Below are 13,727 nucleotides of genomic sequence, written 5' to 3'. Positions count from 1 at the left end.
ATGTTGACATGCACACCGCGCTGTTGACGTTGTCATCTCGTCTAATCCGCTGTAACTCTCCTCTCTCACGTTGTTGGGATATTGCGCGTGCCACATCAGCTGCCATGAAAGGCTCTACAGCAGGGAAGGCAAATGGCTTAAACAGCCATTGCCACTGCCACTGCCACTAAGTTGTTGTTATTGTTGTTTTTAACCACAATGCTGCAAGACAACGGCGAGCTGGCAGTCATAAAAGTGCCAACAAACAAGAAGAACCGCAAGAAGCGCAGAAAGCAAAGTGTTCTGAAGCCGTGGTATTTAATGAACTGTGGTGACGAAATAGAGAGGCAGATGAGGGGAAGATGGTAAAAGAGCGTCATAGTTCTTGCCGGCAAGAATTGTTGGGCTGACTCTTTTTGGCCAACTATGAGTGCCTTCTCAAGCGTACGCTCCTTGAGTGCGTGCGTGTTTGTGTGTGTGTGTGTGTGTGAGTGCGCGTAAAAGTGTTGAAGTGGCTGATTTGTTATTATACCTATTCATACATACTTATATATATAATATAATACATATACATATAAAGTAATTGGCCGACTGGCTGCCTGGCGTGTGAAGTTCATTAACATTTTCATTAGTTGCGAAATGTTAATTTAGTAGCAGCAAAGCAAAGATATTGAAAAAGTTTTTAGAAGCTGTTATACGACACCGGCAAACTGCCGCCTGGCCCTTTTTGCGTAGAAGGCGGTAGGGGGAGGGGCGTAAGCTCGATCTGTGTCGTTTTAGCGTTTTGCATTAACCCACAAAGTTTAATGATTTTTTTTTTGTTTTTTAATTTTTTAGATTAAGCATTTTTTAGTTTGTTTGCCTTTGTTTACAACCTTTGCACACACCTGTTGATAGTATTCGGCGTTGTTATTGTTGGTGTTGTAGCCGAGTACTTGTTGTTGTTGCGGATAACTAGACAGTGATGAACCGTAGTATCCTTCCCTACTGTCGGCCGGCTGATTTGTGTTGTTTGTGCTATAATTGTTGTTGTAGCGATCTTGTTCAGCGTAGGCGTTAGCACTCGCGTTCGACTCGTAATTATTTTGCGTTTGCTGCGGCTGTCGCGCGTAATTTGCGTTACCACTCGCGTTCACGTTTACGTTGTTGTTGTTGTTTTTCTGATTTAGATAAATCGTCGCCGATGACGTTTGACCGAAATTATTATTGCTACGAGCAACTGTTGCGGCCGTTGGCGTTGTTGTTGTTGGTTTGGTTTTTGTCGCACTATTATTATTTACTTGCAAATTTAATAAGTTTCGTTGTTGTTCCTGTGGATTTGTTGTCAATTGCAATTGACGCACTGTTTGCTTTTGTTCTTGTTGCTGCTGCTGTTGCTTTGTTTGTTGTCTACTTAACAACTCGTAATCCGTTACATCCGTATGCGCACGCGGTCCACCTTCTACTGAATTTTTATTTCTGCTAACGTATGCATTTACTGACTTTGCCGCTGTTGCTGTCGCAGCCGCTCCATTCGTAGGCGACACTTTTGTTGTTGTTGTATTTTGCTTTTCCAACTTTTCTCCAACCGCATTTCTCGTCATTGTCACATTATTTGCTCCCATCGACGTCGCTCCATCTCTCATTGCTAGTGGTGTTGGTGCTGCCGTTACTCTCATTGGCATTGGTGTGGTGGTCATTGTTGTTGTTACTGAGCCGATCGCCGTGGGTTTGTTGTAGCCGGCATTTGTTGGTTCAACTCCACCACAACGCAAAGTTGGACCGGCTTTATTGGCGTTGACAGCGCAGTTGACGTTGGCGTTGGCCGCAATGCTGCGATTGCCATACATTTTGCTGAGCAACAACTCAGCTGCCTTTAATTAGTAGCTAGGTACCTGATTATGCTATTGTTGTTGTTGACTGGTTGGTTGTTTATTCTCACTTTTTACTGCTCAATATGATGTCTTTCCTTTGCTTTGTGAGTAAACTACCTTTTGTTACCCTCTTATAAAATACTCACCACACTTGACTGCTCACCGCCTATTCGGCTTTCAACTGTTTAACTTCTTTGTATTGTATTTTCTATTTTACCTTTATTTATGCCTTATAGATTCGTGTTGTGTTCTGTTTGTAAAGTTCGAGGCTCTCGCTTAACCGCAATCGGCAATATCATTTGTTTACACTGTAATTAAGAGCGCCAATATTTATGTTGAGTGACGAAATACTTCAGATACTTCTTATCTGTTCGACTAATTTTCATGGAGAATCAAGTTTTTACCTCATAGATTTTAAGAATTGTATTCGTCATTTATATTTCAATCATTTTCGTTAGTCATACCAGTATGGTTGCTTATTTTGAATATCTGTGTACTTAAAATTTTGATTTGGCAAAATATGCGAAATGATTAAGACACACTTTCGAAAATCGGTCGATGATAAGATCACCCGGGAAATCTTGGAATAAATAAAAATTTCTTTATTTGCCCCTGGAATTATTTTTATTTCACACCCCTGGAATTTTTAGATAAAAACATGTTCCGGTTTAACATGCACTTTCTATATCCGTACTTAAGAATTATTCGATTTCAGGGCAATAATTAAAAAGTAATCCATAAATAGAGTTTTCTTCTAAAGAAGTTATAAGATTTTTTTTTCCCTGAGTACAAAAACTGTTAAAGTGAAATTAATTTGGTCTAAAAAAGGTTCTCGAAGTTCTATATTTTTCCCGAATTCTCAAAACACAAGCTTCCAAAGTAAAAAACGCAATCCAAAAACTGACAAATGAATCGAGTTTCTGAAGTAATTCGTTTCATAAAACTAGTTTAGATAACGAAAAGCTTTCTCTGTTTGTCACCTAGTGAATAAATCTGCTGAATAGGCGAAAATTAAGCAATTTAGATATAGCCGCAATGAAAAGTAATCCAGAAAAGGTATTGTAGTAAAGAAAGAAGTTGCCTTTATGTCACATTTAAGCTTATGCCGCTCATTAAATGGCGCTGAGAAGTCTTACTACATCCGTCGGAAGTGAAGAGAACCTCCTCGAATTTCTTAATACAATGCGAGTTTTCCGAAAAGTGGAATCTTTAAGTGTGATATTCTTAATTTTGTATTGGAAACTACCGCTAGAGCTTTACATATCCAAGCCCCAGCTTTGTAGTGTTCAATTTCTGACATAATTATGCCGGCGCTATAACCATCATCGGCTGAGAATACCATATTAGGTGATGAAGTACATATACAAAATAAAGGGTGATCAAATTGGAACTACTGTTTCCAAAAGAGTTTTTTTGACAGATCACGCGTGATTACTGTCAAACTAAATACATAATTTTTTTTCAGTATTCATTAAGATTTCATCATGGAAAGACTTACGTCTCAACAACGTTTACAAATCGTTCAAATCGACTCTGTGTGAAAAGTGTTTATCGTGTGCTCTGACCAATTGGCCTCTATACCATTTTTGCCTTAGTGGCTACGTCAATAAATAAAATTGCCGTATTTGGGCTGAAAAGCAACCCGAAGCCATTCAGGAACAGTCATTACATCCATTGAAAACAACCGTTTGGCGTGGCCTATGGCTGGAGTAATTATCGGCACATATTTCTTCAAAAACAGGGCTGACGAAAATGTAACAGTAAATGGCGAGCGCTTTGGCACCATGATAAACGACTTTTTGATGCCAGAAATTGAAACTCGTGATCTCCACAACATTCCGTTCCAACAAGACGGCGCTACTTGCCATACAGCCAGACAGCCCGTGAAACAATGAATTTACTGCGTCGTCGTTTCCGTGAGCAATTTATCTCTCGTCTCGGGCCAGTGGATTGGCCACCAAGATCATGTGATATCACAGCTTTAGACTTTTATTTGTGGGGGTATGTAAAGTCGAAATGCTTTGTGGATAAATCAGCTTCGATTGAGGCATTGGAAGTCAATATAACTGAAATTATTCACGAGGTATCGACCGAAACCCTCCAGCGAGTTATTCAAAATTGGTGCTTACGGATGGTCGAATTACTGCGCAGTTGCGCTCAACATTTGAAAGGGATTATCTTTAAGAAATAAATGTCATGAATATTTCTACACAAATATAATAAAGATTGCCCAATCAATTTGTATTTTCCTTGCTTCACTTCTATTTAAAACCCAATAACTCTAAAACAATCACTCCTTATTATCTATTATATACTCTTGAGCTCATTTCGTAAAGATTTACTCTTTCCAATTGAAAAAAAATTTTTTTTTTTGAGAAATATTTATTCGTGTTCTAGAACATGAAACATCTTTGCAAATCTGAAAATATCTACATACCAGTTTGAGCGAATGAATTTTACTCAAAGATGAAATCGTGCCCAGCACGAATGCATAAGCGGAAGAAAAATCTGGGTAAACCCTTTTTATCAGAGGAGGAAATAAAGCTCAATAAAGTAGAGCAAATACTAAAATTTATTGAAGAAGTTGGGCTCAGAAAAATACTCACAATCCAAAAAGTGACCTTTAAAGACACCTCACCAAATCTCCTCAAATAATAATAATTTGTAATGTCTGTACATGTTTGTTAGGCTAAACATAAATTCTCAAGCGGAAACAAAAAATTTTTATACGAAAAATTGCGCCAACATTTTTCTCAGTGTCACTCTGTGAAGATCTTTAACAGTATGTTAACAATAAATACGTAGTGACCAAAAAATGAGAGAGATCTCTTTTATTCTCTCTCTCTGTGGCCTCTCTAATCGTAAAATATGAATGGGCAGCGATGAGACGATGAAAAACTGGCGTCAAGTCTAATTGAAATACGCCTCTCGGCAACATAGGAATGTGCCTATCTCATGCTAATCATACTTTTTCACTATCCATTCGCATGTGTGTGTGTGTGTATGTTTACCGATCCGTCTATTTGTCTGGTTCTATGCTACTTTGTGCTATTGTTATTTAATACAAAGCTACAATGCATTTGGTATGCAAGTGAAATGCTTGACTGCACTGCATTGCTGTTGCTTGTGTTGTTGTTATTACTTTCTCGCTATTCCGCCCCAACAAGAGTGGCTGGTGTATGTGTGGTTAAGTGTTTTCGCAATTTTTTGTTGTCGTCATCGAGATCACAATGACGTTGGCGCTGACGTTGACGCTGACGTTGACTTTGCTTCGGACATACACATATATGTATATGCGTAGGTATGTGCATGTGGCAGCGATGGAATGGTGCGCTAGCCGCAGCTCTGTTTTATGCGCGATCTCTATCAATACGATTTCTTGTAGTACGTGCCACTCGGTGCATGATAGCCAATTTTGTGTGTATTTGTAATGTTTTGCTTTTAATTTTTGAGTACGAAATCAATGTAGTATTCATTGTGACGCAGTTGTTGTGTGCTTTTGCTTTGTTTTCAGGTTAATTTTATTTTGACTTGATTTCATCGTGACACTTTTAAATTTTTGGCATTAGATTTTTTGTAACGGTTATTGTTTGTAAATTTATGCTCACAAATACATACACATATACAATTGCTCATATTGTTTTTGACTTCACACTTTTATTTTGTTATTTTAGTTATACTTAGGAGATTTTAGGTACTAATCGCCCATACACATACACATTTGTTTATAAATATACACATACATACATATGTGCACAGTTATTTTAATTGCATATATCTATTAAGTTCATTCACTCATACTTTTTAGTAACTTTTTAAGATTTTATTAGTAATTTTGTTTCCTCTGTTTCTTTGATTTCAACTTTTCTTAACACTGTTGTCATTTCCGTTGCCTGTTCTAGGAAATATTTACTGTGTGCACTCATTAAATTTGTAGAAACATAATACATTTGGTATGTGGTATCAATTACTCATGCAAACATTAGTCACTTTATCATTTTGCTAATTCATTGAATTCACTTGAGCCTAAATGTAGGCTTCAAAAAGTCCACTTAATTGAGCAAAGCTGAGTGCGATGATTATTCACTTACATTTTTTATTGCAAAGAAAATCTTTTTATAACATTTTATATAAAATATATAAGAATGGCTTCTTACTTATACTTGCATACATAAAAAATTGTTTGTTAGTAAAAATTAGACAATTTCTTAATCCATCGCTTCAAGAAGTAAAATACGTTGCAATAACGCCACGATGCTGACTTGGCGAAGTACAGCGCCCCTTTGGTTACATAATTAACACCTCGAGGTTAAAAATTACCCCGGGGTTACGGACATAAAACAAGAATATCTAAAAATAGAAAGCTATAATTTTTAAAGGATCATGTGAAAATGGAGTTAGTGTCGTGACTTCACATGCCGGACATATGTTTAGTATGTCGGGGTCAATTCTGGATAGGTAGGAGTTTAACCTGTTACAGTATCCAGAACGTAATTGTGCCAAGGTTACGCGAGACTCTCGGGGAAGTTGGACCGCTTCGCCTGCAATGGTTGGTGGTTGGACTCCGATGACGGCATTCGGGGGTTGGGAGCTTAAGAAGGTGGTAGGAGTCTGCTGATGAATGTCGTTAATTGTCTGCCTGCATGGGTGGGACCTGCGATAACACCCTAACAGGAACTGTTTGCAAAGCTGTTTATTATGCTTCTTTACAGGGAGCATATGGGCTTCGACGTGTAGATGTTGAGATGGGGACATCAGAAGACATCCTGTCACAGTCCTAATGGCAGTGTTTTGACAAGTTTGTAGCTTCGTCCACTGCGATTCACTGGTTCCAGGCGACCGGTCAGGCGCAGCATAGTTTAAAACCGGCCTGCCTAATGCCTTAAATGTCGATAGCAACATGTCTTTGCCTATGCCCCAAGTGCTGTCGGCAAGCGATTTGAGGACCTTTTTACGATTTTGGACTTTAGTGGCAATGGCGGTTGTATGCGCTGAGAAAGAGAGCAAACTTTCGAAGGTAACTCCCAAAATTTGGGGTAGCTAACAGTCGGAATTGGTGTGTCATCGACTTTTACCTTAAGTTACAGTTTGTGAAACAGCAAATATTTTATTGCGCTATGAATTATTTGAGAGATAACCTAAGATGCATAAACAATATCCAGTCATATTTACTCAGGGAAAGAAGTAGTCTTAGACTGCCGCTGAGCAAAAGTTGATAAGAAAAATATATTCTATAAACGATTAAAATGTTTTAACGAACTACCAACTCAAATAAAAAATTGTGTTAACATGAACACTCTGAAGAGGCTGCTATTCAATCACTGTAGAACGTTGCCCATTACATAGAAACTAGCTCTTTTCATCCGCCCTAGCAGTGCGACTCTGGATCCCGTCCAACCGATTGTTCAGTGCGAAGTTGGAACTCTTTTATTCAGACCGCCTATGCATCAAAGGATGAGGCAACGGTGCTGCCTGGAATCTAGTCCATTCCAACAGCATCGATAAATAAATGTAATAAATGATTGGCGCGTGTACACTTCTCTTCGGTGTTTGGCCGAGCTCTTCTTCCTATTTGTGGCGTGCGTTTTGATGTTTTTCCACAAATAAAGGTACCTACAGTTTTAAGCCGACTCCGAGCGGCCGACATTGTAGATCCAACACTGCAACACTATAGATCCAAAATAGATGAGCTCTGCGAGAATAGACAAGTCACAATTAACTGGGGACACATGAGAATAGAGGGAGATAAAAGAGTTGATAAGCTTGCTAAGGCAGGCACTCGCTTGCCTAGGTACTCATCCTAGATCGAACCATCACCTCCCATAGGATTGTCTAAATAATGCTGCAAACTTGCAACACGAAAACAGCCAACCTTCTTTTCTCACTCCGAAGGAAGGAATGTAAAATATTGGTTGGAGTACTGACGGGACATTGTCTCACTCCATATCACGCAGCTAAAATGGGATTGCTTCAGAACGACATGTGCGACTTAGGCGAAGAAAAAAGGGATACGTTAGAATATCTTCTTTGCCACTGAAAAAAGCTGTTCATTGAAACTCGCCAAGATCTGTACGACAAACTATGTTTAATACGACTCCAAAAACACTGGTAACACAACGGACTCTTGTAGTCTATGTGAGATCTATTCAGATCAGCCAGATATACCTAACCTGACCTTACCATCCTCTATGTTCTATAAAGACAAACACGGTAAATCTTTTTGTGGAATTTCTTAGTGCTAATTTTGTATGGGATTCAGATATTGATCTAAGCCATTTAGGTGTTTCAGATTCCTCTGTGCAGTTCCACATATGTATATCACGTGACGGAAGATGACATTCAAGGAGTGATTGAAACTCTGAAACCCTCATTCATAACCGATGCTGCTGGTCAGTTCTGCCGAAAAACTGATTCTCGCTCACAAGGCCATTCAAGTTAATTTTCAATAAGTCGCTCTCTGTTGGATCGTTTCATCTGGACTATTTGGAAAAAAGTTTCATATAACTGCAATCTTTAAAATGGGAATTATCCTAAGAACGACTTCACAAATTGTAGAACTGTTATGAAATTGAGAGGAATTTCTGATTTTTGCTTTGCCTTAAAACAGACAGTTCTTAGTACAACCATTTGGTTGCTACAAGTATTCGGAGAATTACGGACAACCAACCGTCGAAGATAATCATCTTTCATCAAGGCTATGCCAGTCCAACCGGCTCACAAAAGAGAGTTTTTGAGCACTTGAAAGAACGAATTAATAGGACCTTCGCCTTACAGCCCTGATTTGCACTTATGTATGACTTATTTTTGTCCTCGAGCATCAACAATAAAATGCGAGACGCACTTTTTTCAAATTCTGCAGAAGCTGTTGAAGCTATCAAAAGGCTATTTTTGGAGGTATCTAGTTTTGAGGGGCATAAATGTTTTGAAATTTGGTTCAAGCGAAAAAGGGAGTGTAATGACTTTAATGGCATAGAAAGGAAAGCTCTGCAACGTGCTATTGGTGTATTTACACCTGAAGAAATAATCGTGAAAATGATGATAGACGAAGAAATATGGAATGCCGTCGCAAATTTCGTGGAGGGTATTATCAGAAAAAAGAAGTGTGAAATGGAAACTTATGCTGAAGAGCATTGAGCATAGGTTTCTCAAAACATGCGACCCTGCTCGCAGGGGAGTAAGTAAGTGTCCTTCCAAGACGGCGTCCTATCTCGACCCTGTACCTCGAAGCAATGCGAAAGCAGTCCCGGGATGGAGGGAAAATTCCAAGAGAAGAGGAGGGATATTTTTAGTGGAATCAACACACACCGCAAAAAAAAAATGTACAGGGTTGGCCATATTAAACTGACCCATTGAGTAACCCTATAACTTTTTACTGTAATTTGAAATCTAAGGTTTACGTCAACAAGCCAAAGACACTAGGCGCACTTAAGGCCAATATTCGACGGGAAATAGCCGCCATATCGGCCGAGACGCTGGCCAAAACTATGGAAAACGCCGAAAAACGGGCACATTACGCTATACGAGCTAAGGGCGACCATTTGCGCGATATCATATTCAAAAAGTGATGTAAACGAATCTCCTTGAACTAAATTAAATGTTTTTCACAATGAAACACAAAAAAATGTTTCTTTTTCCATATTTTTTTAATAATCACATGGGTCAGTTTAATATGGCCAACCCTGTATTTAATTTGTTTTCATAGGTGGGTTAAGTTTCAAGGGACGGTGTTGATTTTGAATAAAATACATTTTTAGGAAATTATTGTCATTTCTCTTTGTTGTGATAATATTGGTATGGCTCAATTACGTATGGAACAAAATATCGGCCAAATGGCCGCCGCGACCTCGGCGGCACACCTCCATCCGATGGTCCAAATTTTCGCTGACGCTGAGGTATAATTGAGGTTCTATGCCGTTAATGTGCCAAATTATCTCATCTTTTAGCTCTTGAATTGTTACTGGCTTATCGACGTACACCTTTCCTTTCAAATAACGCCAAAGAAAGAAGCCCAACGGTGTCAAATCACGTGATCTTGGCGGCCAATTGACATCGGCGCGATGGGAGTTTATTCGGCCATCAAATTTATCGCGCAAAAGAGCCATTGTTTTGTTAGCTGTGTGACAAGTGGCACCGTCGTGTTGAAACCACATATCATCCATATCCATACCTTCCAATTCGGGCCAAAAAAAGTTCTTTATTATCTCACGATAGCGAACACTATTCACAGTAACTGCCTGACCGGCCTCATTTTGGAAAAAATACGGCCCAATGATGCCGCCGGCCCATAAACCGCACCAAACAGTCACTCTTTGTGGGTGCATTGGGATTTTTTTTTTCTCTGGGATTATCATTCGCCCAAGTGCGGCAATTCTGCTTATTGACGAATCCACTGAGGTGAAAATGTGCCTCATCACTGAAGATGATTTTCTTCACGAAGTGCGCGATATGCATTTTGATTTGAACGCCCGTTTTCATAATAAGCCTGAATAACTTTAACGCGTTGCTCGATTATGTATCTTTCCATGGTTCAAATTGAATTAGTCTGAAATTGAAAAATGTCAAATGAAATGCCGAAAAAAACTTGAGGTCACATTCATCATCGGCCCCTGAAATTTAACCAAACCTTATAAAAGGCAACCCTCGTACAGCTGTGTATATTTTATGTACATAATTAAAACCATTGATTAGAGTATTTGGCAATAAATCAAGCAACTTTCAATATTTTTAAACATTCACTTCAGAAAGTCTCTGTGCCACTTTGTATTGGCTAAGTAGGTTTTTTACGCCATTTGTTTATTGAAAATGAAATGAAAACGCTTGGTAAGTAAACAATTCATACAAAAATATATTTATTGGCCTTGCATGAGTCATAATTCCCAAAAAATTGCTGCTCGTGAAGCAAAAGGTGATAAAGGAATTTGCAAATAAATAAAATAAAGAAAAGCAATTAAATTAAGATAAAAAAAACACAGCGAAATTAAAATTGACATCATCGATCGAGAGGTTAATCAAAGCTGTTGATTTACGTATTGAATGAAGGTATGTCTGTCTACGCGCTTGTATATATAAGCATTCTTGTATACCGGGTGGTTCAAATACAGGTATTTTTTGGAGCATTCGCAATTTTGCTGGCAGCTGATTAGTTCTATAAGCTTTCGAGATTAACGAATGCCTTGAATGGGGTTGGGAAATATTGTCAAGAGGAAATAACAATGCGATTATTTGGTTTCTCAAAGTAGGCACTTATGTATTTCCCAGGGAACGTGGTGAATATATGGAGATCGAAAAACTCATAGAGAGCGTTAGTTTGGAATTTTGGCTTTTCAAGTAGTGATATCAAAATGAAATGAATGAAATTTGAATGGGTCGAGCCAAGGAGCACCAAGAGATTTGGTGGCTGCTAAAGCTCTCAGGCTAGGAGCCCATTGTATTTAGAGCTCTGGAAAGGGGGTAGATAGTCAAGGAGGGAAGGAGAAAAGTATCAGAGAAGGAGATAGGAAAGAATAGAGACAGAGATAAAGGTAGTTAGTCCTGTGAGAATTTTCCAGATTCTTTGGCAAATCTGTAAATATCCTCCAGTTTTAGAAAACGAATATTACTCGTTCTCACGACATCGGAACCCAAAAGTCGTAGCCGTGATATAGCAAAGGCAGGACACTCACAAAGAAAGTGCTCAGTGCTATCCGCCTCCTCCAAGCGAGACAGGCCCATTGGGTCCTCAATGATTCCAATGGTGGTCATATGCTGACCCCATGGGTTGTGTCCTGTAATGATACCGACCATCAACCGAACGTCTTTCCTTCTAAGTTTTAGTAGAAAGTTTGACAGTTTTCTGTTCGGACTTCTCACAAAACACTTTGCAGTTCTGCAGCGTTCTAGACCGGATCATCGCTCTTTATGTAGATTGCCTACATAAGCGCTGATCCAATTCATGATTCCTTCGGAAATCATTCCGATTATTGGCTCTGGCCCTTGTGGGGGAACCGCTGATCCACGGTTGGCCAATTCATCGACAATTTCGTTTCCTTGAACACCGGAGTGCCTTGGTACCCATATAAGTACAAGCCTGTTTTGCCTTGCGACAGAATTAAGCTTCTTCTTACTTTCTCCAACAATCTTTGAGGTTTGTTTCGCGTTCTCCAGGACCTTCAGTGCAGTCTGACTGTCACTGAAAACTCCAATCTATTTTCCGCTCCATCTCTTCTCGAATATCCATGCGGGATGTATTCTGACATCAAATTTCCTTCCAAATGAAACTATGAGTATCAGGTCGTCTGTAGGTGCCAAAAACAGTGGATACTGCTCAGATAGCATCTTAAAGATTTCTCTGTGTCCCGAAGTTCCGTCTTCGGGCCAGAAACCATAATTATGGAGTCTACACATTGCTTTTATTGCTTCCTGTTGTATCTTAACATCCAGGGGGAGCAAATCAGGCATAGCATTTAAGGCATCGCCAGAGGTTGTACTCATGGCACCCGTGATGCATAAACATACGCTTCTTTGCAGTCTGTATAGTTCTCGGATTGTGGAGTTAACCATACTCCGTCGCCACCAGAGCACAGAGGCGTAAGTGATGATTGGTCTGATAAGTACTGTGTATATCCATAGGACCCCAGCAGGTTTCCGGCCCCAGGTTTTACCAAAGGCTCTGTGGCATTGCTGAAAAATCCTTAATGCGCGATTCACCTTCAGTGAAACGTGTGTCTCCCAAGTCAGTTTCTTATCGAAGATAATTCCTAGATATTTAACTTCATTGGAGGGACCAAGCGTCCCACCTTTCAGTGTTAGAAGTCTAAGAAGTTGTTCGGATTAACGGAAAGACCTCGTCTCATGCACCAATCATCGATTTTGACCAGGGATTTATCCGATATTAGCGCACAGACATCGTCCGCATATGCTTGAACATGAAAACCGAGTTCCTGCATCTCCGCTAGTAGAGAGTCTACGACCACCACCGGTGAAAGAACACCCCCTTGGGGACATTCTTGCTTGATATTGACAGTGATTAGTTTGCCACTGTTCTCACCAACGGTTAACAGCCTCTCAGAGAGCATGGAATATATCCACTTTACAATGGTTTGATTAACTCCATGTCGTTCGGCAGAGGAACATATTGAGCCGAAAGTGGCATTATCAAAAGGCCCCTCAATGTCCACGAACACGCCCATTGTGTATTCGTCAGCTTCCAGCCCGGCTTCAATCTTGCTAAGAAGATCGTGTAAGGCTGATTCACATGATTTTCGACTCTGGTAAGCGTGTTGATTTCTACTAAGTGGACTTCTCGGCAATACCCCCACTTGAATATGTTTCTCCACCACTCGTTCTAGACTTTTCAACATTTAGTCATTTTTTCTGGTTTCGGACTAAATACTATTCTTACGCATTGCCTATGGGATGGTATATGACCAAGTGCAAGACAGGTTGTGAAGATCCTTTTCAGGGCCTCAATCAGCCTGTACCCTATTCTCTTAAGCATTGCTGGATATATTCCGTCAGGCCCAGGGGACTTAAAGTTTTCAAAGGAAGATAAGGAAAAGCTTATCGATTCTTTTGTCACTATCCGACTAGCAATATACCAGCTGTACCTAGATGTTCCACTGTCGCTACCGTGGTGATATCAATCGATAATTTTTTCAAAAGTCGCAGTTCGAAACTCCTTTGCAGATGCAGAACTTTTACTATTGACATTTTTATTGGCTCAAAATGAAAAAAAAAAAATGTGGACGAACCTTGTCTTTTCACGAAAATTTCACACCACGACTCACACTGGGGATTTTGCGGAAAAAAGTCAAATTTGCAACATACCACCTACGCAATGTTTAATGGTATTTCTAAATTCCAGAATAGAACCAACAATAAAATCAAAAAGAATTACTAAACTCCGACTTACAGTTT

The 13,727-nt window shown here is 39.5% G+C and overlaps 1 protein-coding gene across 4 annotated transcripts in view; it reads right to left on the bottom strand.

Annotated features, from left to right (window-relative positions):
* The window catches only part of LOC129236303 (filamin-A), a 204,375-nt gene that overhangs the window by 141,918 nt on the left and 48,730 nt on the right, over positions 1–13,727 (bottom strand). For 2 of the 4 annotated variants that reach the window (XM_054870607.1, XM_054870609.1), the window contains exon 2: positions 855–2,140. The exons of 1 other annotated variant lie outside the window; for it this stretch is intronic. In XM_054870607.1, coding sequence (XP_054726582.1) covers positions 855–1,808 — 954 coding nt within the window. In that variant the 5' untranslated portion in view covers positions 1,809–2,140. The remainder of the gene's footprint in view (positions 1–854; positions 2,141–13,727) is intronic. One more of the 4 variants, XM_054870608.1, reaches the window with a different exon arrangement.

The sequence above is a fragment of the Anastrepha obliqua genome, chromosome 1, assembly GCF_027943255.1.
Source record: "Anastrepha obliqua isolate idAnaObli1 chromosome 1, idAnaObli1_1.0, whole genome shotgun sequence".
Classification (NCBI taxonomy): Eukaryota; Metazoa; Arthropoda; class Insecta; order Diptera; family Tephritidae; genus Anastrepha; species Anastrepha obliqua.
The sequence above is the reverse complement of the archived record's forward strand: the minus strand, read 5'-3'. Positions and strand labels throughout refer to the sequence as shown.